At 48.7% G+C, this 26895-nt stretch overlaps 1 protein-coding gene across 8 annotated transcripts in view; it reads right to left on the bottom strand.

Annotated features, from left to right (window-relative positions):
- Positions 1 to 26895, bottom strand: part of RAD51B (RAD51 paralog B) — an 814189-nt gene that overhangs the window by 97919 nt on the left and 689375 nt on the right. For 3 of the 8 annotated variants that reach the window (XM_081513462.1, XM_081513457.1, XM_081513458.1), the window contains exon 11: positions 1064 to 1442. The exons of 4 other annotated variants lie outside the window; for them this stretch is intronic. In XM_081513462.1, coding sequence (XP_081369588.1) covers positions 1354 to 1442 — 89 coding nt within the window. In that variant the 3' untranslated portion in view covers positions 1064 to 1353. Of the gene's footprint in view, positions 1 to 1063; positions 1443 to 13765; positions 14079 to 26895 lie in introns of those variants that run through there. One more of the 8 variants, XM_081513469.1, reaches the window with a different exon arrangement.

Genomic DNA, 26895 nt, shown 5'->3' with positions numbered 1-26895 from the left:
AGGAGGGACTGAAACTGAGGTGCTGCTGCAGGCTGGTTATCCCAAACTCATTACCACCCAGCCTCCAACTGCCCCCTGGGGTCAATCATCACCCTTGGAGCAGGACGATTGAGGCTCTGTCTCTCCACAGCAGCCTGAGAGTTGGACTGCAATCTCCCCCATAATTCTTTTCTCTTTTCCAGTCTAGGAGGTGCAGGCTGAGGGGAGGGGGTTTGGAGGAAGGCTGATGGCAGCAGATTCACTATTCAAGGAAAGGCGTCATGTGCTGAGGACGCTTTGCAGGGAGTGAGGGGATCTGCTGCAGATGGGCCGTTGTCTTGGAGACGCTAATGAAAAACAGGCCTCGGAGTGGTCCCAGAACCCCCATGGGCTGAGTTATCTCCCCCTTCTGCTGCTCCCCTCACCTCCCCACCACCAGCCTCAGATCAAACTCCCCGAATATTTATAAAACCTCTACCAGAAACAGAGAAAGCTAGCCACCCAGCCAGGCGTCTGCCCACGGCCTTCCGGAGCTGCTTGGGTGTCACTCTCTGACGACGTGGCTGACGACGTGGCTCATTATTCTATTTTTCTTCCTTGCAGTGAGCAGGGCAACCAGAGCAGAAGGGAGAAAAGAAGAAGGCTTGCTTTGCCCTATTCCAGCTGGTTTTGAATGGGGTGATTGACTTGGAGTTTAGGGGCCTTATTTTGGGCAGGTCATCATGGCCCTGCCACTCCTGTATCTTCTGCCCCCAGTCAGTTTTTCCCTTGCTTCCCACCCTCTGTGAAAGCTGGACCCCTCCGCTCAGGTCCTCCTTGGCTGTGTACTCAGTGCCTTTCCTTGCTGTGGCCCACCAGCCTCCTGCCTTCTCGTCTGTCCCTGGGAAAGTCGGAGGGGAGGCTTGCTAAGATGCTCTCAGGTCTTCCAAAATGAAAATTAAGGGATTATGGGGATTGGCAGCAGGAGAACCTGGCCTTCTGCCACAGTGGAGTAGGAATTGGGCTTATTCTTTTTGAATTAAAGGGGATACAGCAGGAAATCAGAGCTGGTCTGAGAAAATCCAAGGGACCTCTGGTAATCAAATTTTTTTTTTTTTTTTTTTTTTGCTGGGTGGTTATTAAAATGGATAGCAAGGAACTTGAAATACATGGGGTATACTGGTGGGCTGCAGGTCTGGGCTCTGTCCTGCTGGTAAAGGGGAGGCAGTATGTGCTCAGCTGATCCGTACATCATGTGATTGCCCTGCATGACAGCCCCAGCCTGTAGGTGACACAAAATTCCATGTAGAGGGGCATCAAGAGGATGTGGGGAAATCCTGCATTGGGTTAAGAGAGTTGACTGTAGTTTTAGTGTCATTTCAACAGCCTGGTAAGTTATAAAACTTGTTTTCTTGGTTTCCTCTTCTTCAAAAAGCAAGGGTTGGATGAGATGGTCTTTAGGGTCTCTTCTAGTCTTGTGATTCCTGTGTAACAAGGAACAAATACTAACACTGTATGGTATAAAGTGCTACATGAATATAATTCATGGGCCAAATGTGGGGTCCAAGTGGTAAACCATGCAGGTGAGAAATCAGGAGGATTAATGGAAGTATTGGGAAGCTTTCATGGAGGTGACATTTAAAGTGTACCTTGAAGAATGAAAGGGATTTGGGCAGGAGAAAGTTGATGAGCTGGGGGCAGATGAGCAGATGTTGGGAGCAGGGGAAGAGCCCAGGGGAGGAAGGTGAGGGCTGGCTGCAGTCGAGGTAGGTGTTGAGAAACACTAGAAGGTAAGCCTTGATGAGGATGGGCGGTCCAGGCAATGGGGAGCAGTGCGAGTGCGGGAGAGGAGAGAGGAGGCTTGCTCTCAGCAGTGTGACAGCTCCTGCTTCTCTTGTTGGTGAACCTGCTCTGAGTGACTCCACCCACACCCCAGCAGTGGGAGGCGAGAGACACCAGGGTCCATGACTGGAGGTCAGGGCCCTCGACCATCGACCATCGGCTCACGCGGCCCCAAGGAGGCTTGGGTTCTGGCTGAGGGATCTGACTCTTCAGAGACACTTCCTTTTGTCACCTTTCTGCCAAGGAGGCCAGCCAAGTGGCACAGGCTGCTGGGGATTAGAGTCAGGGAGTGAGAGAAGAGAAAAACAAGTTCCCCACTGTGTCGGGAGCGTGAGACGGTGACACCTGAATGACCCCGAGGCACGAGGTGTCGGGCAGACGCCCAGTCTGGGACAGGGAGATGCCTGGGCGCACTGAGGACTCTTCTAGGAAATCTGGAGGCTCTTCCTCACTGACTACCTTCACCCCAGTGGGCACCCCCATCCAGGGACAAGAGTGGCCCTTGCTGTGGCCCACAGTTAGGGGTCTTCTTGCTCTCCTCCAGCCACAGTCCAGCAGCCATGAACCAGGAGTCCATGGGTTAAAGGGACACCTCCCCCCAAACCCACACATGCCCTCCTGCCAGACCTAGCTTCAGGTACTCGGACCCTGGACTTTCCTGCCCAATTCCCTGAGCTTAATCCCAAGCTTAGTATAGGCCTCTAACCTACCTCTGACTTGCCAACAAGAGTAGATCATGCCATGGTTTGCATACCAGTGAGCCTCAGGGGTGGCCAAGAGGTGGGTTTGGGGTGTATGTGTGTGTGGATCTGTGAGCTGAGTGTGCACACATGTGCACTCAAGCCCCTTCCAGACAGAGCCAGGGTATGAAGCCAGCCCTCTACTTAGGCCACCATAATACATGGGAAACTCCGAGGAGTCCACAAATTCTAAATTTAAACTTGGCCTTCAGGATGTCATGAAGGTGTATTTGTCAAGGGTAAGAGGAGAAAGCATATGATATTTAATAGTTTGTTAGCTTGATTTGTAACTTTTCAATATTTAGACATGTGGGAGCAGGCCTCCGTTGTATTCATGGCTGGATCCCAAATGTTAGAGGATGAGTTAAGTTTCCTACACATTTTACAGTCTATCCTTCCACTTACAAGGCTATTAAGGATTACCTGGTCTCGGACAAGCTCATCTTCTCCTGGCAGACCTGCAGGTACCCTAGGCAAGCTTATGGGCAAGCCCAATGGAGGCCAGGCCTTGGTGAATCGCCCCTCTTCCTGCAGTCAGTCTCAAAAGGCACAGCGACACAGAGCCTAGGCCCGCAGAGAGTCTCCCAGGTGTGTTACTCTGGCCTTGATCACGTATTGTTCCTAGGGATCCTGTGTGAGCATGCAGGGTCTGCCTGACTGGGAGGCAGACTCGGCCCCTGAGTGATTTTGAGGGAACTTGGAGGATCTCCTTGGCTTGCCAAAACATCTGCTTCCCCCATGTTCTCTGTCTCCACCAGTGAGGCCTGAAATTTCTATTTAAGTCCCTTCTGTCTCCTACTCTGTGTCTTTGTTCAGATTGTCTGTTATACTCTGAATGTCCTTCCTCCACCCTATCCTAAAGACAGACTGTTCGATACAGAATTGCCTGCGAACCCGGTCAGAAGACATCCATCCCTTCTCCTCCAAAAAACCACACTGTCACTGCAATTACTATTTGAAAAGTAATTAATGCCCATGGAAAGGATTACATATCCTCTGGAAGAGTAGAAAGTAAAATGCAGAAGCTCCCTCACCTTACTGAGGCTCAAATGCCTGTCTGCAGAGATGACCATGGAAACATGGTGGTCATGCCCTGTTTAGAACTAGTCTGTGTGTGTCCAAGGCTAGACCCTCATAGCATTCCCGTCTGTTACTGGTGAGCTCCAAGGGAAGGGGATCAGAGATGAGAACACAACCATGCCTAGAAAGAACCTTGGAGAAATGGGTCTGGTTAGAAGAGTCCAAAGGAGGTAAAGGACCTTGAGAAGAAGGCAGAGATCTCAGTGGCGGAGACGCACAGTCACAGGGCGAGCATCACAGATGCCATGAGAGAAGATACTGGGAGGTGCATGTCAGGGGCAGCAAGGGGCTCGAGAGGCGAGAACCAAGAATATGATCAGCAAGGGTGATCGAGGTGGCCCTTTGGGAGAAGTAGGGATAGAAAACAAGCCCAAGTGTTTAACAGAGCCTTCTCCGTGCGGGTCACTGTGCTTCCTGCATATTAACTCATTTCATCCTGACAAGAGTCCCCATTTGCTGATGGAAAACGTACGGGCAGAGTGCTAAGTATTCCAAGGTCACACAGCTATGACAAGGCAGGGATGGGGATTTGAGCCTGGGAGACCAACATGTGCTGGTCACTACCCTCCAGTCAGACCACAGTGGGTGTGAGCAGGACATGAGGATGGGGATAGAGCAGTGGGGTCTCTGCCATATCTGGAACTTTCCACAAGGTGTCCATGTCCACCGCCTTCCAGAATGTTGAGGGGGCCGAGAATGGAGAAAGGATGAATTAAAAGGGGCAAATGAGAGGGTCCCAGAGCTCAGGCCCTGTTTTGTCCTGGGATAGTGGGAGCCAGCTGAGGCCTCAGGGAGGGCAGGGCTCGCAGCTGCTCTGCAGGAAATCAGTGCCTCCCAGGTGGCACCTTCCGGAAGCCCCCTTCAAAGCTCCACGCTGGCCCTGCTGGGTCCTTTCCCTCTCTCCTGCTTCCGCTCCCTGTCACTACCCCTCCCCGGGCACCTCCTCCTCCCGGGTATATTATCTGAACAAGGCCCTTCACAGATCCTGGTGCCCTTGACTTTGGGGAGCACAATACCATGAGCAGTTTCTTCTTTACATTTTCTTTTTTCATTCCTTTCATTCATCCATTTATAAATTGAGATCATGTTGATTTATAACATTATATAAGTCGTGTGTGTACAACAAGCATTTTTCTTTCCTTGCTCCCCTGATGGAGGGCCAGCCAGCTCCCTCGGAAGGGATGCGTGTGGGGAACAGGAACTGGGGTCAGGAGTTGTATCCCATGCCGCAGGCCCAGATCTATCCAGGCTGACTGGGGTGTGGCTGGTATGTTTAGGAACCATGCAGATAGGGTTGTCAGATACAACAGAGAACACCAAATGCAACTGGAGTTTCAGAAAACAAGGAAATGATTTTTCAGCCTAAGTATATGCCCAATATTTTAGGGAACATACTTTTAAACTAAAAAATCATTCACTGTTCATCTGAAATTCAAATTTAAATGGGCCTTCTCTATTTTCATTGGCCAAATCTGGCAATGCTACCCTGAAACAGAAACCCCCAGCCTGGCTCCCGGAACTCGGTTAAAGAGAAGCTCAGACAGGTGTCATGTCTTTGATCTAGTAGACCTGCTTATGGCCTTGTGCTCCTTGAATAAAAGAAATCTCTGAGTCGTCTTGTTTTGTTGTCTGAGAAGCTCAAGTGCCAAGTTAAGAGGTCCCTCCTCTGGCCCACTCTGGCAGGGGGCCTATGTCTCCACTTTGGAAGCAGCTGGACAAAGATCTTGAAGCAGAAGATTAGGGGCTGCTTCCTTGCAGGAGAGGCTCTGAAGGATATGCCTTCAGATCCTTGCGTTTTCGCGGCAAGCGAGGAAGCGAGGCCAGGTGTACAAAGGGCAAGTGGGGGTGGTCCTGCTGGAGGGAAGCTAAGCCTGCAACCCAGATCACTGAATATCCCAGTACTCCCCAAGAGTTAGGTCTGGGGTAGGGTGACACATGAATCTATCAGTTATTCCTCCAGCGCTCTCTCCTCTCCTCCTGTGTCTGATCACCCTTTGATCTGCCATGTGTTGGAAGGTATGTGCGTTGGGTGCAGTGTCTAAATCCAGACTATTTTCTCTGAACGCCTTTCTGGATTTTGGTCCTGTGACCTACTCCTTCCATCCTGACCTTGGCAGTTCATCATCGAGGACTTTTCCCTATAATTTGATATAATCTTCTAGGAGAGAGGTTATCAAAAGACATTCAAAACCTGGGGCTCAGATGTGATGTTTTGTTTGTTTTTAGCTAGTTGTGTATCAGGTCATGTGTGAGGGGGGCTGGCACATTCTGAAACCCCCACGAAGGCTGCCATGTCACATTCTCTATGAGGGCACATTACTTTGTTCATTTTTGCTTTCTTGGCTTTCACTTCCATTAGCAACAGGTTTCAACAGCTGTGACAACATTCTGCTGCATGGGCAGCAGTGTGTCTGACTACGTGCTGATGACACACACACCACCCGCACCCCACAGCATCAGGAAGGTCAGTGACCTTGTTAGGAGTTTGCCTGATGGAAATGACCCACTGGACCAGCTTGAAATCCCACAAAGCAAAACAAATTCCACACCCAACATTCCCTCAGCTTTGATCCTACCACCGAGGACAAATCATTCATTCATTCACTTATTAAATACTTAATGGAGCACTCACTACATGGAAGGCATTATTCAAAGTGTTGGGGATATAGGTTTGGAGAAAACAGACAAAGTTCTTATTCGTGTGTGTGTGTGTGTTGAGGGCGAGATGACTAATAAACAAATACCATTTATCTGGTGACAATAGTGCTAGAGAGAAAAATAAAGCGGTGAGGGGTGACAAAGTTGCTCTTTTCTGGAGGGAGGTGACAAACCCTTTTCTGATAAGTTGATAATTTGGAAACCTGAAATGAGGAACTAGCTACAAAGATCTAGGGGATAAAGCATTCCAGACAGAGGGATCAGCAAGGAGAGGTGGAATCAAGCCCATCATGCAGAAGGAAGAACACAGGCCAGTGTGCAGGGCAGAGAATGAAGGCAAGAAGAGGTAGGGGAGGAGTAGAGCCCATCAGGCAGGCCTTGCAGGCCACCACGAGCACACTGGCCTTTACTCTCAGTGAGGCTGGAAGGCCCGGAACACTTTGAGCAGAGATGTGACATGATCGGTTTATGTTTTAAAATCAATCATTCTGGCTGCGGTGATGAGAATAGTTTGAAGGGAGGCATGGGAGGCTGGAAGCAAAGACCAGCTGGAGGCTTTTGCAATAATCTAGGCAAGAGATGATGGTCGCTTTGACCAGCAAAGGAGCAATCGAGGTGGTAAGAGATGGTTGGATTCTGGGTTTATTTAGAAGGAACTGCCAGCAGGATTTGCCAGTGGCTGAGATGCAGGGTGTAATATTCCCAGAGGAGGCAAGGAGGACTCTAAAACTTTTGGCCTGAAAAACTGGAAGGATGGAGTTACCTTTTATTGATATGAGGAGACTGAGGGCAGAGCATGCTGTGGGGATGATGAGAATTGGGAGTTTGATTGCGGATACATTCATATGAACATGACCCAGAGCTGTATCCCAGTGGAGATATCAAGTAGGCAGTTAGATATGCAATTCTGGAATCTAGGGGAGAGGTCCAGGCCAGAGACTCAGTTTAGGAGCTGTTGGCAGACAGCATGAGATCATGTAGAGAGTAAATGAAGACAGAGAAGAGCAGGGGTCTGAGGGTGGAGCCCTGAGGTCCTTCTCTGCAGTACTGAAGAGTCATGCTCAGAATCTGGTGGCAAGTCAGGTCACCCACAGCAAAGGCTGGTTCTTTTCGGGTACAGATTTCCTAAATCAAGAACATCCTTGGGAGTGAGTGATGGCTGGAAATGGATTGCACACCTATTCTATTGCACCTGGAGATGGGCAGATCTTGGTGTCCCAGTGAGACTTAAGGTGTATACAATGGGAGACCTTTTGAAGGCGTGAAAGCCAGGCTACACAGGTAGATTGTGGGTGATTACGATCGTGTGCTGATGACAGGCTCTGAGGCCTCAGAGCCTGTGAACCAGAGGTGTAGGCCAAGCAAGTAGATCTCAAGAAGCTGGCTATGCTTGGGTGGGTGGGTGCTGTAGGGCAGGGTCCAGGCAGATGAGAAGAGAGAAGGCATAGAGGAACCTTTCTGTGTGGTGGTTCCGGGAGTGGCCTCTGCAGTCAGGCTGACCCAGGGTCACCCCCAACAAGTTACTGAGCCGAGCTATCACCAAGGAGCTTAGTTAGCACTGAGCCTGCAAGTGACAATCCGTGAATGGCAACTGTTAGGATTGTAATGATCATTCATGATCTTAGGCTACTCTGTCTACATCTGGTCTATTCAAAAAAAAAGCAAGGACAACACGTGGTCCCTTTAAGACGTGAGTCCGGTTTCTCCAAATGGCTGTACTGAAGGTGAAAGAAGGAGGAGATGTATTTTTATGAAGTCAGGAACAGCTCCCTTACTGAGAGAAATGCACCGTGGGAGAACGTGACTCTCAGCAGGGACACATTTTTGTCTCCAAATGAGACAAGAAAAAGAGAAAGGCAAGGAGACGGACCAAAGGACAGAGCCAGGGAGGTGGGTGTGTGGGCTGAGCTGGTCCCTATGTCAGCGAAGAGGCTGACCTCCACCACAGGGCACCAGGGAAGGGCTGCGCTCCAGGACCAGCCTTATCCCTTCATTTTGAGACAAAACCCAGGCCTTGAGCAGGGAAGCAACATGGCAGGTAGAATGGCTTGAAGGCAGAAGGGCTCAGACCAGGTCCAGGTAGGTGGAAGCTGCAATGTGGAATCTGGGCAGAGGTGGGAGGAAGGTGTGAAGAGAGAGGTAGGAACCCTGGCCTGGGATTTAGAACCTCATGGCAAGGACCAGCCTGAGATTCAAATTTGTTATTCTTTTTAAGGAAAAATCAGTGGAACAATGAGTAAAATCACCAGAATAATAACTTTACATTTCACTGTGAAATCATCTAGAGTAGAGGTGACAGGATTCATCCTTAGTTAATCCTTTTTGTGACTTCATTTTCAAAATGATTAAAGTCACAGACAAGGGCATGATAAGGTCTTGGGATGAGGAGGAACCAGGAGCTTTGCTTTAGTTATCCTGCAAAGAGGAGGGCAGTTCCTTGGGTTCCTGTGACCCTGGACATGCAAACCTAGCATTCCCCCCATCTCCTGGCCCATGGATCTCCTCTGGAGTCATGGTCATCATGGAGATCAGTTTGGTTCTCTGGCTTTTCGGTTAAAGGTCAAGGCCTGAAAAGACTTGGACCCAAACTGGAAATTCTGCTTCCCTCTCCATGACTCCCAGTCAGTTCTGAAGCCTCTTCTGTTTGCACGTATCTTGCAGAGGGCACTGGTTTCTCCTGCTCTGACGCAGGCTCCAGCCTCCTGAGCTTGCTTTCCAGGGAATCTCAGCAAACCACAAACAGAATGGCGCTGTTTATTCCTCCTTCAACCAGGCTTGTTTCTAAATAAGAGAAAATTAAATGTCTTCTCTTGCTCTTGAAATATCTGCATGCTGGGATCTGCTGTACTGAGTTCAGAAAAGAACGCAGTAAAGAGCATGGATTTTGAATGAAGAGGCAGAGATCCAGCTCAGGCCCATCTCTGACCCCTCGCTGACCTCACATCATGCTCCTGCCCTGAATCAAAGTCCAAACCAGATCTTGCCTCCAACACAGCTCAATCCAACAATAGAGTTCAGAGGAGCAATAGTGATCTACTTGTTAAGAGGCAAAGATATCTCCCACACTAGAAGCTCTCAAGTACCAAGGCCTGGATCATTCCCTGAGAATGTTTCCCTGCATCCCTCAGGGCTAGTCATGCCCACAGCTTTAGTGTCTCTGTCCCTAGAGTAAGACTCATTCTTCATCACCAGGCAGCATGGGAAGGATGCCAAAGAGACTTGCCTTTGAACAAGGATTTTATGTTTATGCATCCTCAGCCTTCTTGCAAAGGTCTTAACATCTCATTCTCCAAAACCTGGCAATCCATGAAGGATGAAACTGGCTGCCTGTTGGGCGAATAGGCCAGGCACAGGGGTGGGTGCTGGCTTCTAGAGGTTTCTAGAATGAGCAGTTCAGAGGGCCCTGGCAGTTACTGAGCATTCCTCTTTGGGATAGTCCCAGCTCAGCAAAGGTGTACAAGGGGAAGTGAGGAGGGAGGTTATAGGGAAAGAAACAGAATCTGTGTTTCAATGTGCTGAAATCTGTGAGGCTGGGGATTGATCCAGTGATCAATTTCAACTTACCAAGTGGGGTCCAAGACGCAAAGAAAGATTCCCTGAGCTCATTTCACTCCAGATCAGCTGGATCCCAAACTTTTGTGGATTCTCAGCCTGGAGTCTGGCTGAGTCCCCAGTCCCCCTACACCTAGCAGCATGAGATGAAAAATCCCTGGCTAAATTGGCAGGCTTTCACCTCTCTCTGTGGAGCTCTGGAACAGACTAACGAGGTTACCACAGGTGCAGCCTTGCCATTAGCCATAAAAAAAATAAATAAAAAGACTACTCTCTGTTGGAGAACAGTGATGGGGGACACAGGCCCAGAACCTGTTCCTATGGGGCTCTCAAACCATGGGGCCATTTCAGTAACACATTCTTATTTCCCAGCCCAGGATCCATTGACCAGGCGGGCTCTCATTAGGGCGGTCCTGGTGGATTCAACATAGAGGCCCCAGTGCCAAGGACGCCCTCAGTCTTGAGGGCTGAGAGCTAGACCCAAGTGGCCAGCGGTGGTCTTTATGAAGATGTAGCTGCTTGTCCATCTGGCTTGTTGGAGTCAGGTGAGGATAGAGGGAAGAGCTTTAGAGTCTTTTCAACAGGTGAGTGAGTACCCCTCCCCTCAAATCCCCCAGCAGTCAATGAGAATGGAAAATTCATCCTAGCCTCCAAATACATGCCAGGTTTCGTGGTGGGAACTGAGCCCCAGAAGGAAGCTAAATCTTCATCTGTGAGCTGAACAGCAGATCTTTCACCAGGTGGCCCAGGAACAGGCATAGGTTGGGACCAGGGATCTGGATGGTGGCTGGAGCCCCCCCTGAACATCGAGGTCTTCAGGGGAGTCCTGGGGCTTCACTCGTTCATCCATGAGTACATGTTGGAGCTTTGCTTCCAGTGGGAGAAGCAGATAATAAACAACAGATACGTATCTCATGTGTTATTTGGTGACAATCTTATGGAGAAATAAGCCAGGGAATGGGGTTAGGGAGTCTTTGGGTAAGGGTGCCACAAATATAGGTGGTTTTTGTTTGTTTGTTTCTTTATGTAGACTGTTCCCTTGAGAAGAGAATGAGCCAAGATATGGGGATTGGGGAGAGCAACCAGGGAGAAAGACTAGCATGTTCAAGGCAGGAGAAAGAGCAAGGAGCCCAGTGTGGCTAGAAAGGAAGAGAGAGGGATGGGAGATGGCAGGAGGTGCCAGCAGAGAAGGAGCAGGGCTCGATCATGTGGGCCTGTAGGCCACTGTGAGCCCCTGGCTTTTCTTGAGTCAGATGGGAGCCACTGGAAGTTTCTGAAAACAGGGGGCACACAATCTCATATACATGCATCACTCTGGCTGTTGGGTGTGGATGGTAAGCAGAGTAAAGTGAAAAGAGGGTGACTACAGCAGTAATCCTGGTGAGGGATGATGGGCCTCCACAGCCTGGGTTTGAATCCTGAGTCCATCTCATATGAGCTCCATTACTTTGTGGTTTTGTTGCCATGTCTTGTCTGACTCTTGCAACCCCATGGACTATATCTCGCCAGACTCCTTTGTCTATGGAATTTCCCAGGCAAGAATACTGGAGTGGGTTGCCATTTCCTTCTGCAGGGGAACTTACTGACCCAGGGATTGAACCTGGGTCTCCTGCATTTGGATTTTTTTTTTTACTGACTGAGCCACCAGGGAAACCCTCCTTTACTTAGGATAAGCTATTTAATCTCTCTCTGCTTCTGTCTCCTCATCGGTGAAACAGACTAGTGCCCATTCTTCATAGGGCTCTTTCTAGGGTGGTTGCAAGCATTAAATGAGGTAATACATGCACAGTGCCTGGCACACAGGAAGTGTTCCAGCATCAGCCATTATTACACTGCTGCTGATGCTGTTAGTGGGACACATGCAGTTTAGAGATGGGAGATCAATATCTTCAGGGGCAGAGGATATCTACATTTGACTTCAAGGGTTTTGATGGACTTCCTAAAGAGCAAGCTTCAGCTTCTAATAAGGTAGGAAGCAGAGCAGCTGCTGACACAGTCCAGCCTGCAAGCTATGAAGTCCTGAAGGCTGCTGGGCACAGTTCATGAAGCAGGGCTGGGGCTGATGCGTAGGAGACAGATCAAAACCCTCTGAGGAATTGAGAGGCTCCAGGGGACTGCTGGACACTTAGCAAAATCCACTAGTGTATTTGGATTAGAGATACTATCTCAAAAGGTTGACCAGACATTTTAGAACGGGTTACAAGCATCTCTGCTTCTAAGCCAGAGGACACAGGACAGAAACCAAGAACTTGAGGCTAAATTTTTTCATGGAAAATGATCCAGCTATGCACCAGGGTCTGAGGGGGTGTATGGACTAACAGACTTCTCCAGAATCATATGCTGTCTTATTCTTGGGATTGTGGTTTATCAAGTCATTTTGACAGGCAGTGGGACGACATTGATATTCTCTACCCGTGTCTGCCTCACTTCTTCCCCTTAGAAGCCTCTCACTCTTGTTTTTCCCTTCTTCTTATAAATGGGATTATCCAGTTCTTGAGTGAGTGTGGAGGGCAGGGGTTTGTCTCAGAAAACAGCCAACCAACAACCAAACAACCAGTAACTGACTAATAACCAACCAACTAACCAATGACAGAATAATGGGCCCTCAAGGATGCCCATGTCCTAATTTTTGGAACCTATGAACATGTTACTTTCCAAGGAAAAGGCAGCTTAGGGTTATTAATTGACTGGCCTTAAAACAGGCATATTGTCCTAGATCATCCAGATGGGCCCAATGTAATAATGTACTTGCATGTTAAGTTGCTTCAGTCATGTCTGACTCTTTGTGACCCTATGGACTATAGCCTGCCAGGCTTCTCTGACCATGAGATTCTCCAGGAAAGAACACTGGAGTGGGTCACCATGCCCTTCTTAAGGGGATGTTCTGGACCCAAAGATCAAACCTGTGACTCCTGCATCTCTTGAATTGCAGGTGGATTCTTTACCACTGGGCCACCAGAGAAGCCTAATGTAACCACAGTGTCCTTAAAAATGGAAGGGAGGAAGAAGGGGAGGTCAGAGTGATGAGATGTAAGAAAGATTCAACCTTCCATTGCTGGTTTTGCAGATGGAGGAAGGGGCCACAGGCCAAGGAATGTGGGTGGCCTCTAGAAGCAGGAAAAGGCAAGGAACAGGAGTTGCCCCTGGAGCCTACAGAGATGAACACAGCCCTGCCAGTACCCTGATCTCAGCCCAGTGAGACCCATGTCAGGCATCTGAGCTTCAGGATAATGAATTTGTACTGTTGAAGCCAGTTAGTTTGTGGCAACGTGTTATAGCTGAAATAGAAAACAAACACAGTAACGATTTAAACTCTCTTTTCCACACGGTCAATCCCAGGGCTGCAGCATATGTGGCCCTCAGCCTGCTGCTACAGCCTTAGTTCACAAGGTCCCCTGTCCTGTGCTCCAGCCTGCCTCTCACCTCTGCCAATGTTTGAGATTCCTCCTAGAAGGGTCACTATGTCTTACATTTGCACAGAGCTTTCAGCCTTGCTAAGCACCTTCCACAGTCCCACATACACAGAAGTTACCCTCTCACTGCATAGAGGCCTCTTTGAGGGTAAAATCCTAGACTGAAGTATGTATCTTGTCAGTCCTGGTATGGAGAAGCTTACACATATGCTGAGTCACTTCAGTCATGTCCGACTCTTTGCAACCCCATGGACTGTAGCCTGCCAGGCTCCTCTGTCCATGGGATTCTCCAGGCAAGAATACTGGAGTAGGTTAGGGAGAAGCTAAGCTATGATAAAAGTGGGCACAGGATTGAAAACATGAGGGTAAGGAGGAGGTCACAACATGTTGCCAAGGGCACTGGCCCTACCTCCTGGATTAGCTGCAGCTCTTAGACTCCCCAAAGACAGGGCCATGCTTTGGCCCTTTAACTACAGATAGAGTAAGGGGTTCAGTAAACAGTTGCTGGCAACATTTCCCTTAGGACTCTCTCCTGGTTTCTTTAGGTTCTATCATGAACTCTACCAGATACCTTCACTCCAAGGACCTCCAGTTGAAGGACCCCTTCGAGAGAGTCTTATGGAGAGAGTCTTAATTCTGGGTGCGCCTCTAGTGTCGGACTCCTCGGTAGGTCCTGCTCTGGTCTCTGCTCCAGGCAGGACAGTCCCCGGGCTTGTCCTTGTCTCCACAGGTGGATGCAGGGCAGAGGGACCTGGGTGTGGGGAGCCAAGGGCCACCAGGGCAGGCCCGCTCTTCCCTCTTGTGGGCACGGCCCGTCCTGTTACTCTGGGTCACTCTAGGTAAACAGGAGAAAGAAAACAATGTCTGTCAGCTACAAAACGAACCCATCAGGAAAGGAGTGTTACTGCCAAGTGTTCTCAGAGGGCACGGCAAACAAAGAAGGTGAAAACCTGCCTTTCACATCAGGTCCCAGTTCGGGTCCATGGGCTCTGGTGGCTCGTCTGGGAGCAGAGATCTGGTGGCCCTTAAAGAGACCCCCTTTCTACTTGCCTGTCTCCACTCCTCCAGGGTTACTGGGCCTGTTCCCTCAGCTCCTGAGTGAGAGGCTCCTGACTGCAGAGCCAGTCGGGGGCAGAGGCTGCTGGGATCCAAGCTGTGTTAAGCCGGGCTCCGTGGCAAACCGGGGAGCCCGAGGCAGTGCAGCCTTGCTGGCTGTGCCCTTTCGGTAGTGGCATTCCCATCTCCAAGGAAGCAGCCACGTCAACACAGGACTTCAGCATCTTGCCCTTTGGGGAGGCAGAGGTGTCCCATAGCAACTGGGGCTGTGATCTGCATATGACAGCGCTTTGCATCTATTCAGCACTTTTCCTCCCCCTGCTCTCTTTGAAACAAGCTTGCCCTATACCCAAGTTCCCTGTGAGTCCCATACAATGAAAACAGCAGTTGACAGGTTCCCTGTAACTTGTGAAATCTGAGTGCATCCAAGGAGAGAAAGAGAGCGCTCATTACTGAAACACAAAACGAGCGCCTTGCAAGGCACGGCTAGCTGGCCCTTCAGTTTGCTACCGCTGACCCCGCTGCCCTTCTGAGCACAATGAACAGAGGGAGGAGAGGGAGACAGAGGTCTTTGCTCCTTAAGTTCCCAATTGATCACCCTCCTAACCCCTCTGGGGGCTTCTTCATCTAAACAATTCAGGTGACAGAGGTCAGGCCTCCAGCCATTCCTCCGGGGAGATCTTCGCTCTCCCTGAAGGGACTTTCCCAGGTGAAACAAAGACAAGCTCTAGAAGCCTCAAACAGACTCCTGCTGGTGATGAAACTGCGGAAACAGAGAAGGGGGAAGTTAGAGGTGCCCAGAATCACAACACGGGGCTTCAGCCCTTTCATCCAGCAGGACCTCGACACCCTTTTCATACCCTGGGACTGGGCCATGCACTGTGACAGCCCAGTCGTGTCCAGACTCCAACATGGAGGCCGACGACTGTCCACCTTGCTTGGGACTGGGAAAAGGAAGCCGTGTGAGGGGCATTAACTGCCCTATGTTTGCTCACACTGGTGTTTAGCTGATTAACCAGACATTTAATATCTCCTCAAAATCAGAGGATGAGAAAGAGGAGGAAGTGAAGGCAGAAGAAGAAGAAGAGGAGGAAGAGGAAGAAGAAATTCATGAAGTAGGCCAAAACAGTGCAAGCTCCCAAAGGAGGCCTATAGAGAACTATGACCCATTCCTGAGGCTGTCCAGGGAGGACTCGGGAGGACCCAGCCCTGCTGCCCGGATGGTCCACCCCATTGTGCACAAAGCAACACGGGACAGGGTGGATGAAAGAAATACACTGGCTCTGGGGCTTATCCCACCCAGTCCTCAGAAGAGCAAGAGATGACTAAGCAGGATAGGGCTCTATTCTTTCATTTCTGATTCCAGAAGCAGCTACTGAGTGAATACGCAGTCCTATTGTACCAATGATCTGCTATCAGTTTACCTGGGAGCATAGGCAATCATTTAACCATTGTGTTTCCAGTTTTATCACTGGGAAATAAATTGTATGACTTGCAAGTCTCTAAATATGCCATCTGGTTTCACTTTTCCCTCTTCCTGCTGGAGTGTCCTCTACCCACTCACCGGCCTGATAGATTCTTGCTGCTTCTTCAAGTTACATATTTAGTGCTATATTCTTTATACATAGTTATATATTAGCACTGTTCACATTGTATTATGGTGATCTGTTTACTTAGTTTTCTGTTACAAGACTATAATTCCTTCGAGGGTAGGATCAGCCTCAGTCAATCATTATTGATTTTGGTATTGTTGGTGGTTAGCTATTTAGCCATCACCTGAAGAATTGAATTGAATCATGATTAGGATAATTGTTTCTTTTCAGTTCCTAGATTGGGATTTATTCAATAACCAAGGACTTGTTGGAACAGGGCTATGGTACTACATAATTCTTGTTGCTTAGTCACTCAGTTGTATCTGATTCTTTGTGACCCCATGAACTGTAGCACACCAGACTTCCCTGTCCTTCACTATCTCCTGGAGCTTGCTCAAACTCATGTCCATTGAGTCAGTGATGCCATCCAACCATCTCATCCTCTGTCATCCCCTTTTCCTCCTGCTTACTATCTTTCCCAGCATGAGGGTCTTTTCTAATGAGTTGTTTCTTTGCATCATGTGGCTAAAGTATTGGAACTTCAGCTTCAGCATCAGTCCTTCCAATGAGTATTCAGGACCGATTTCCTTTAGGATTGACTATTTGATCTGCTTGCTGTCCAAGGGACTCTCCAGGGTCTTCTCCAGCACCACAGTTCAAAAGCATCAATTCTTCTGTGGCCTTCTTTATGGCCCAATTCTCACATCCATACATGACTACTGGAAAAACCATAGTTTTGACTAGACGGACCTTTGTTGGCAAAGTAATGTCTCTGCTTTTTAACATGCTGTCTAGGTTGGTCATAACTTTTCTTCCAAGGAGCAAGTGTCTTTTAATTTCATGGCTGCAGTCACCATCTGCCGTGATTTTGAAGCCCAAGAAAATAAAGTCTCTCACTGTTTCCATTGTTTCCCCATCTATTTCCCATGAAGTGATGGGACCAGATGCCATGATCTTAGTTTTCTGAATGTTGAGTTTTAAGCCAGCTTTTTCACTTTCCTCTTTCACCTTCATCAAGAGACTCTTTAGTCCCTCTTCACTTTCTGCCATAAGGGTGGTGTCATCTGCATATCTGAGGTTATTGATATTTCTCCCGGCAATCTTGATTCCGGCTTGTGCTTCATCCAGCCGGGCATTTCACAAGATGTACTCTGCATATAATTAAATAACAGGGTGACAGTATACAGCCTTGACGTACTCTTTTCCCAATTTGGAACCAGTCCGTTGTTCTATGTCCAGATCTAACTGTTGCTTCTTGACCTGCATACAGGTTTCTCAGGAGGTAGGTAAGGTGGCTTGGGATTCCCATCTCTTTAAGAATTTTCCACAGTTTGTTGTGATCCACACAAAGACTTTAGCGTAGTCAATGAAGCAGAAGTTTTTCTGGAATTCTCTTGCTTTTTCTATGATCCAATGGATGTTGGCAATTTGATCTCTGGTTCCTCTGCCTTTTCTAAATCCAGCTACCTAATTCTAGGGACCCTATTCACATGGATATTATGAGAATGAGACCCCCAGAGCTATTCAGTATGGTGGCCCTGTTTATGAAACTCCTACACAGGCACAATGGGGGAATCCAAGTACTAGGAGTTTCCACTCTAGTTACAGAGAGGGAGCTAACGTGGAAGGATGAAATAAGGGCATTGTCAAGGGTGTCCCTACCTGTCGGTACAGCAAGAGTCCTGGGAAAGGAGAGATCTGTGAGGACTACAGTTACTGGAAGGGTTTTGGGGAAGAAAGTAGAACTTCCATTATTTATGATGATGAAAATAGGATTATAAGAAGAAGGTGCAGAGAGAGTTTTTAGGGTAGAAAAACTGTTCTGTATGAAGCTATAATGGTAGATACAGGTCATTATAGTCAAAATCCACAAAATGTATACCACCATGAGTGAACCCTAATGTAAACTATGGACTTTGGGTGATTTTGATGTGTCAGTGTAGGTTCATCACTTATAACAAATGTACTCACTCTGGCAGAGGATGCTGATAGTGGGGGAGAATTTGCGTGTGTGGGGACAGGGTATATAAGAAATCTCTGTACTTTATGCTCAGTTTTGCTGTGAATCTAAAACTGCTTTAAAAAAAATTAAGTCCATGTTTTTACAAATGTATGAGTCCATTTTCAAGCATGTTGAAAAAAAGAGCCAGCAAAATACTTGGGGAAGGCAACAAACAACATGACTCAACCATAGATTGTGGAAAAGAGTATGTATTAGAGAGTAATAAGAATTTACGTTGGGTAGGCAAGGTGGGGCCAGATGGTGAAGAGTCGTGTAAGTCAAGCAGAGAAGTTGGGACTCGATTCTGAAGAACACAAGAGGCCTTGTAGGTTTTAGAGCTGAGAAGTGATGTAATGAAAATTATAGCCGCAGAAGCAGAATTTGACGAGTATTAAGAGAAACTAGAACACTCTCCCAGTCATCAAGGCAGCAAGAGTTTCTCCCAGCCCAGCAGCCGTATGCTGTGACCTCATGATTATCTGTGAACAGAGCTATGGAAGATTGCGGTGGATCTGGCAGCAGTGGGTAAGATCCTACAGTGTTCCGTTGAGTATGGATTTTCTAGAAATGGATCAAGATTGAGTTACAAGTGAATCAGGCATACCATGTGATGCAAGGAGTGCACAAGTGTGAGGAGCTGGCCTGGCTATACTGCTTCTTGCTGTTTGAAATATGGCCTTGGTGTTGCTTTCTTAACATCTAACAAAGACAATAAATAAGACAGTGCTGTGGACAACGGGCCACATTCGCCTTCTTGTTTACTCTCTGGGTTTTTAGTACAGAGGGTGAGAGATGAAGATGTGGATTTTTTTATAAGTTGCACCTTGGGAGTGAGGCAGTCATTCAAAAAATAGTTATAGGCTCTGAGGACAGTGCAGCAAAACAAACTCCCTACTCTCCCAGAGCTACCATTCTAGTAAGAAGCTGTGTAAAGTTAGCTTCTCATCAGTTGCAGAGAAACGTGGGTCCTAGAACTTCTTAAGCTGGAGAGGCTAGGAGAGAAGGGGCACAAAAACCAGAGAAATACGGGGCTTTGGCACCATGAGGAGGGAGAAAGCTTACCTTGTTCTAGAAAAGCAGTCCTCACATTTTCTACCCCCCACCCCACGCCCAAAGGATGCAAACAGATATATAGGCACGAGTGGCTTGTGGTGATAGTGATACCAGGAAAGGATGGGAGAGGTGAAACTCCCCTGGAGAGGAGAGATCCAGATACTCTTCCAGCTGCATCAGGATAAAGGGATGGAGTGAGATGCACATGGGAGCAGCTGCTTCCTCTGAGCATTCTCCAAAAATAGCATCTTTCCAGCAAGATCTTAAAAAAGTACTGTTGACATGAAGATGTTAAGTCCATCATGAAAATACATTAGGAGGAAAGCAAGATTCAGTCTGTCTAACGTGTAATCAAAGTATTAATAATCTGGCGTGAGACACAGAGAGAAGCAGGGGCGGAGGGGTTAGGGGTTAGGCTTCTCAGTATGCCTGCTCTGCCTGGTATGGAGACCTGGCTGTCCAGGTCTCAAGAATTAGTATACCCAGCAATCCCACTGCTGGGCATACACACCAAGGAAACCAGAATTGAAAGAGACACGTGTACCCCAATGTTCATCGCAGCACTGTTTACAATAGCCAGGACATGGAAGCAACCTAGATGTCCATCAGCAGACGAATGGATAAGGAAGCTGTGGTACATATACACAATGGAATATTACTCAGCCATTAAAAAGAATACATTTGAATCAGTTCTGATGAGGTAGATGAAACTGGAGCCCATTATACAGAGTGAAGTAAGCCAGAAAGAAAAACACCAATACAGTATACTAATGCATATATATGGAATTTGAAAGATGGTAACGATAACCCTATATGTGAGACAGAATAAGAGACACAGATGCATAGAACAGTCTTATGGACTCTGAGGGAGAAGGTGAGGTTGGGACGTTCTGGGACAATAGCATTGAAACATGTATATTATCATATGTGAAACAGAGCACCATTCCATGTTCGATGCATGAGACAAATGCTCAGGGCTGGGGCAATGGGATGACCCAGAGGGATGAGATGGGGAGGGAGGTGGGAGGAGGGTTCAGGATGGGGAACACATGTAAACCCATGGCTGATTCATGTCAATGTATGGCAAAAACCACTACAATATTGTAAAGTAATTAGCCCCCAACTAAAATAAATAAATTTATTTAAAAAAAAAAAGAATTAGTATAAAACTAGGTCAATGGATCCAAGTCACGGAGTGGCAGATTCCACCTCAGTAAGAAAAAAAAACCACCTAAGGATGAAAACTTTCAAACAATGGCTCAGATGTCAAAGTAGTGGACAGCCCATTCTGGGAGAATTCAAACCCCAGGATGGTCATCTGTTGGAACAGGGATGTTAGACTCCACGGTCAGTCAAAGGCCTCCCATTCTCCCAACCTCAGATTCTAGTTAAGGAAAGCAGAGATCTGAAAGGTAGAAGGAGGAGTCTGAGGATCAGCCTCACCTAGAATCCAGAGAAAAACCTTTTAGCAGCAAGTATAAGACTCCCAAAGCTGGTTCTTTTGTTTTTTTAAGAATAGTTAACATTTATTAACCACTTTACATGAACGAAAGTTCTAAACATCTTAATCCTTACAACCACCAATGAAATAGGCATTTCATTATTGCCATTTTATACGTGAGAAAACAGGTACAGAGAGGTTGAGTCACTTGCTCAGGGGCACACAGCTAGAGGGTGCTAGGCAAGGATTTTTAACACAGGTGGTCTCCCTCCACTATGCAGTACAAAACCATTGTTGAACACCTACTAGATGCAAGGCATGCTGATAGGTGCAAAAGCTGGTTCTCAAAATTGAATGTCGACAGAATTCATTCCCTGCCAGCCCTTCATCCCCAAGGGCTTAGCAGTCATTCTTTCTGCTGGGAGTTATTTTTTAAAAAATGCCCAAAATGGAGAGGCAAGAAAGTCAAAGGAGAGGCTTGCTCAGAATTAGAACACAGTCCTCAAGGGTCTATGCAGAAACTCAAGAACAGAAGGGCCTGGCTCTGGCTAAGTCAGATCCCAGCTGCTCCCAGCCCTCCTCGGCCATCTCGGGTGATTGAACAAACAGCTCTAAATCACCTTGTGGGAGAGGAAGCCTGGTTCTCACAGGAGGGCCTGAGACTGGCCCCTGATAAGGCCACTCGTCGTGTCTGGCTCCCCGTCCCCACCCTTGCAGCCGGGCCTACGGTGGATGCCGCGGAGTTCAAAGGCGCTACTTCCCTTGGAGCCACATCAAGGACTGGAGTGATGAAAGAGTCCTCTGACCTCCTCACAGTGAGGATGGAACCACCTTTGTATCATGTGCGTGTATGTGTGTGTGCTGAATTTTTCCTGTCACTATTGTGTTTTCATGCACTAGATGTAGAATATCTGAAAACAATCATCGGAAATAGTCTCTCACCTACGGCCAGAGGCTGGAACCTGGCCCAATGTGGGGGAGAGTATGTGTTCTCCCTGTGAGAACCTGGTGACCCACGTTAAGGGGGCTCATTAGAGGGCACGGCTGGGCTTTCTCAGCCTGGGCCCTGAACACTGGCTCTCTGAGATTCCCTCCACCCACGAGGCCGCAGGCTCTGATGGGAAGGGCCCCAGCCCAGCAGCTCTCTCAGTGGGAGAGGTCCACCTGGAGGCCACACCTTATCATCCGACCTGTAATGGGCCTCCATCTCCAGGTATACCACTTCTGCCTGAACACAACCTGATAGCAAGGCCACTCCAGGCCTGAAGTCCAGCCCACTCTTGGGCTCTTGGGAAGGGGCCTTGTGGTGGAGGCAAGCCCTCTGGGGAGACGATAGGATTTCCACCCATCCTGAGGTCAAGGTTGCTGGGTGCTGGTGGTGGGGAGTTGACGAACTCTGTGGCAGTAAGGAAGGCGTGAGGAGGCTTCTCTAAGCCCAGCTCCCCCTCAGACCTGCACGGGCCTCCTGTCTAGGAAACAGGGACACATCATACTCTCACAGGCCTGCCCCACGCTGGGGTGGACCGCCCGGCTCCAGAGGCCTCCAGTTAACACAAAGTGCCACAGCAATGCTAACAGGAGCCATCCAGGCCTCTGCGGTGTGACCTCTCCTGTGAGGAGCCAGGCCAAGTGGTGGGTCAACACCCACAGGCCAAGAAGTAGAGTGGGAACACTGAGGAGGGAAAAAATGAGAAACATGAAGGTTTGCACTGAGGGAGACTGGCTGGGCGAGCCGGTTTGCAGGCCTTCTCGGCCATTCTCTGTTGGCCCTGAGGTTTAAAGGATCCAATGAGGAAAAATCAGGCTCCAAACCATGATGGCCAAATATCCCCCAAAGGAGCAGATCACCCTTCTTCTGCCCCAAACACAGGGCAGAGCAAATGCTATTAATAACCCTGGCCGCTCCCAGGTCCACTTGGGGTGCTCAGGGCTGCAGCTTGCTCCTCGGATGCGGCCAGCTGTTTCAAACAGGTTTGGGAAAGTGATCTTTGGCACGGAATGAAGAAGGCATATGTGTGTGTGTGTGTGTGCACACACACACGCGTACAGCGGGATGGGAGGGGGCAACCATGAGTCCTCTATCAGGGCCAATGTTATTTTTAATCGCCGAGAATCAGCCCATGGCTGTGCCTCAAGGCTGCAGAGCACGGGCTTGCCAGGGGTCCGAAACTGACTTCAGAGGAGGTAAGAAAGCCGGTCCCAAGGACGGTTCATTACCGAGCTGTCGTGTCTTATGGAAAATCAGGTGACGCCTCGGAGTTTATACAATCCTCTCCCCACCACCTCTCCCTCTTTCATTCCCCTCTAAAAAGGGAGCAGTGAATTTGAGCAATCTGGGAATTTTGGTTTCTGCCCTGCCCCTGAAGCATGACCGATGGCCCATTTTTCAAGCCAAATCTCACTCCTTGCAGGCAGCTGTTAGGAAACCACAGAAGGTGCTTGAAGGAGCACAAGAAATGGCTGGTTCTAATCTGGGGGAAAAAAATGAATTAACAAGGCAGCTACTTATGGAAGAATGTTTTCTTTTCTTCGGCCTCAGCCTGCATATTTTCACAACATGTGTACTCTGTTACCTTGTCACTTCCCTGTTTTCTTTGGGTAAATAACTGGGCTCTGGTCTTAGGGGAAAAAAAAAAAAGCCAGATCGGGAGGATCTCTGGGGAGGCCTGCCTGGCTGGGCTGGAGGGGGGTCGCGTGAGCGTGCTCTGGGGACCGAACAGGCATGTCCCAGACCCAGCCCGGCCTGTTCTGGATGGGGCTTCTCACTGAACTCTGCAAGTCACGGTGTGGGAGTCAGGGAAGGGGGGAAGCCCCTTCCCTCAGCCATGGGGCTGCAGGCCCCAAAGCTAGGGGGAAATAAAGGACTTTTCTCTTTTGCCAAGTCAAATGGGAAGCCCTCTCTGAACTTCACAGAGTCAACACAGCACACCCTGGCTTTTCTCCCAGCCTCGTCTTCCCACTCACCAGGGAGCCACCCCAATGAGGGGGGGGGGGTTGGACCCAGGGAGCCCCACTGTGAACCCTGCAGGACCTTGGTTCCTTTCATGGAACACAGAGGAGGGTCTTCCTCGTTAGCAACATAGCTGGTGCCTGGATGTGGAGGCAACGGTCTCCATCTAGAAAATGCTCCATGGGTTTTGGGTCTCTCTTGCAGAGATGTTACTTTGTTCTTTTTCACTTTTCTGGCCCAGGGATACTTACCTTCGGCTATCTTGCCTTGGGCTTTTGTACCAGATGAGTACAAAACAGCATCACTGACCTTTAAGACATGTGCTACTGATGAGGGGGCAGGAGGACAGCTGCTTCATGGCTACCTGGTTATCCTGACAAATTGAGATCTTTTATTTACAAAGCTATAGCATCTCTTAGGTGCTCACAGCTGATCATTAGATCAAAGAACCATTACTGATAGTGCTCCTTTTGATTGCAATGCTTGCAAAAGGAGCTAGTTTACCATGCAGTGAAACACGTGTGCTGGCTGCACCCTGCAGGGGGAAACTGGGGCAAAGTGTCTTTCAAGGCTGAGACCAGTACCCTGCCACACACACACACACACACAAGGTGGCAGAGGCATTAGTTGGGGGCCGTCTGGGCCTGCGTTTGTGCCTTTCCTTTCTCCATCTGCTCGAGAGTCTTTGATTCCAACCTGGAACTCCCTATATCACTTTGTAGATCACACAGCCTTCAGCAGGCGGAGGTTTGGAATTCAAACCCGTAGTTTTCGGTTGCAGAGTTCTGGCCCCCATCTGTTGAGTGGAGCTTCCTTCAATATCACTGGGAGGGCATCCATGTTCCATGAGGTGGGGTTACTTGGAGAGGAAGGCGGGTGTCATTGTAGGCATCGCTTATTTCAAACTGGCACTTGCAGGGTGTCAAGGACCTTCAGAGGGAGGAAAAGGGAAAACCAAAGCTTTCCGGTAACAGGGGAACAAAGACACTTGTGGACCATCCAAACCATTTGTGTGGCCCAGTTCTGCAAAAGGCAGCTTTGGAGATGCGCTTCAAGGCAGACAGGCAGTGGTGAGGACAAAGGCCATAGCCCAAGGTCACAGAGCCCTTGCTGTTCCCAGGACGGCTCAGGACTTTGTACATATCAACTCAGATTTAAGCCTCTCAATAACCCTCAGAAGCAGGTACTATTGTCCTCCTTTTCCAGAGGTGGACACTGAGGTGCAGAGATAGTAGGTGGGCTGTTCAAGTTCACCCTGAGAGATTGGACAATGACAATCACCCAGGCAGGGTGAGTCCAAAGCCAGGGCTTTTGTTCTTCATGCGGGGCTGACTCTGGGGAGAAGCTGCAGGAGCCCCTCCTTGTCACGAACAGCATTTAGGAGCAGTTCCTTCATTCGGCTTGACGGCCTGTCCCACGCCAGCAGAAAGCGTCCGGGTCTCTCCAGTCACTGTCCCAGCTGTGTTTCCAGGCAGGGCCCTGCAGTGTTGGTTCCTGAGCCATCACATTTGCAGCTGCCCTCCCTCCACTCAGCTCCTCAGGCCCAAGCCCATGCCCACCTGGTTTGTATTTGTGCCTCAGTCTGTACTCTCACACTTCTGGTCTTTCCTTCCTCCTTGTCACCTCTTCCTCTAAGTGCCCTGGGTGGCACTTTGCAGGGTAGAGGCCCCGAGTCAGCCAGCCTGCCCAAGCACCCAAGGGTGGCAATTAGACAACCAGCACCGGAATCCTCTAGGGTGCTTCAAGAATGCAGATTCTCAGGCGTTGCTGTAAACCTCATTAAGTTTCTCAGCCATGAGACTGGAAATCTGCATTTTAAACAAGCTCCCTAAGGGGTTCTGATGCTCCCTAAAGTTTGAGACCCATAGTTTAGGCATTTTATGAATTAGGATGTATTGAACACGAGCCAGATGTAGCCACACTGAAACCAGACAGCAACACACTGAACTCTGCCTCTTGTGGTTCAGAGGCTGTAGAGCAGGTGCCGTGCAAAAATCTGGGAGTTTATCTGGGTCCCGGCATGGGTAAGGGAGCCTGGGCTGAGAGGAAGTGAGGACTGGCACAGGAAGATGTAGGAGGTGATATGGTCTCTCTGCCAGTCCATTTGAAAGTCCTAGAGAGGCGAAGGCCTGGCAAAAAATTCCCCAGCAAAAGTTCCAAGTAGAGTGACTCCAGAACCCCATTTTAAAAGGCATTCCTGAATCTGGCCATTTCCTGCTGGATGATCCCAGCAAACAGGATGGAGAGTATATCAGGCCCTCGGGAGGGGGGTTCTGGAAGGGGAACACATGTACACCCATGGTGGATTCATGTCAATGTATGGCAAAACAAATACAATATTGTAAAGTTAAAAAACAGGTAAATAAACTAATTAAAAAAAATAAAACCAGGCCCTCGGGCTATCAGAAGGGAAAGCAGATAGCCTGCAATGCAGAAAGAACGCGGTGGACACCCAGGTAGGCCACTTGGGGCAAAGGAAAGGACTCTCCAGCACTGCTGAAGGTCATTTTCAGAGGCTTAGGAGAGAGGCTGCCCCTGAGAGACCCTGAGTCCCCAACTCATTAATGGAAGACAATCCTGGGCAGGCCACTGTGTCCAGATAATGAGATTAAACTTTTGATCAGTTTGGAGTTTGAGGAAATGAAAACAAGAAAAATCCTTTATAAAATTGGAAAAGTTTTTCCTCAACTCACCAACAACTCCCAAACAACTGAACACAGAGTACTTTAAACTTGGCACGTGGTAGAACCTCTGTGAAAATAATTTCTCAGCTCGTTTGAAGGAAAATAGTGCTATTTTGGTAACCACCTATAACATCTGGGCGTGCTCAGTGGAAGTAACTCAAGTGAAAATGTGACTGTTAGTCTGGAAGATGGTTAGAAGATGAGAGGGAGATGCTGTCTAAAGCATCACCAACTCAGTGGACATGAATGTGAGCAAACTCTGGGAGAGAGTGAAGGACAGGGAGGCCTGGGGTGCTGCAGGCCATGGGGTCACAGAGCAGGACGCGACTTAGCAACTGAACAACAACAACAACAGCAAAGTGGGACTAGGAGGAGAGAGGTGAGGTGAGGTGGCATGAACACGGGGAAACCTTGGGTACACGGAGGCCAACTTCTCCTTCTCCTTCTGTGTCCACATGGACTCGGATGAGCCCCGTCAAGTCTCTGGGTCCGGGGAGCACAGAGATGAGCAGGGGAGAGCCCAGTGCAGCCAGCAGAGCGGCTGCCCTGTGGCACAGGGGCCACCCAGGAGGACACACGGAGCCTCTGTCCACTCTGCAGGCTGGAGTCCTCCTCAGAGTCCAACCTGGTCAAACCCAGACCTTTCCCACTGTCTCTTCAGAAAACAGACTAACAGCGGCTCTGTGGTCTTCTTCAGATGAATAAAATTAGAGCATCACTCAAAGTTGCCCCTATGATGTGTATTTATATAGTGTCATATATTTATTTACATTGTGTTGCATAGCACTTATACAAATCGTAAACACCTATCATTTGTATTTATATAATGTTTCACATATAGTGTCATATATATTTATACAGTGTCGTATATATG

Source organism: Giraffa tippelskirchi, chromosome 7, assembly GCF_054371585.1.
Source record: "Giraffa tippelskirchi isolate mGirTip1 chromosome 7, T2T-mGirTip1v1.2.pri, whole genome shotgun sequence".
NCBI classification, from domain to species: domain Eukaryota; kingdom Metazoa; phylum Chordata; class Mammalia; order Artiodactyla; family Giraffidae; genus Giraffa; species Giraffa tippelskirchi.
This window is presented reverse-complemented; position numbering and strand designations above follow the sequence as displayed.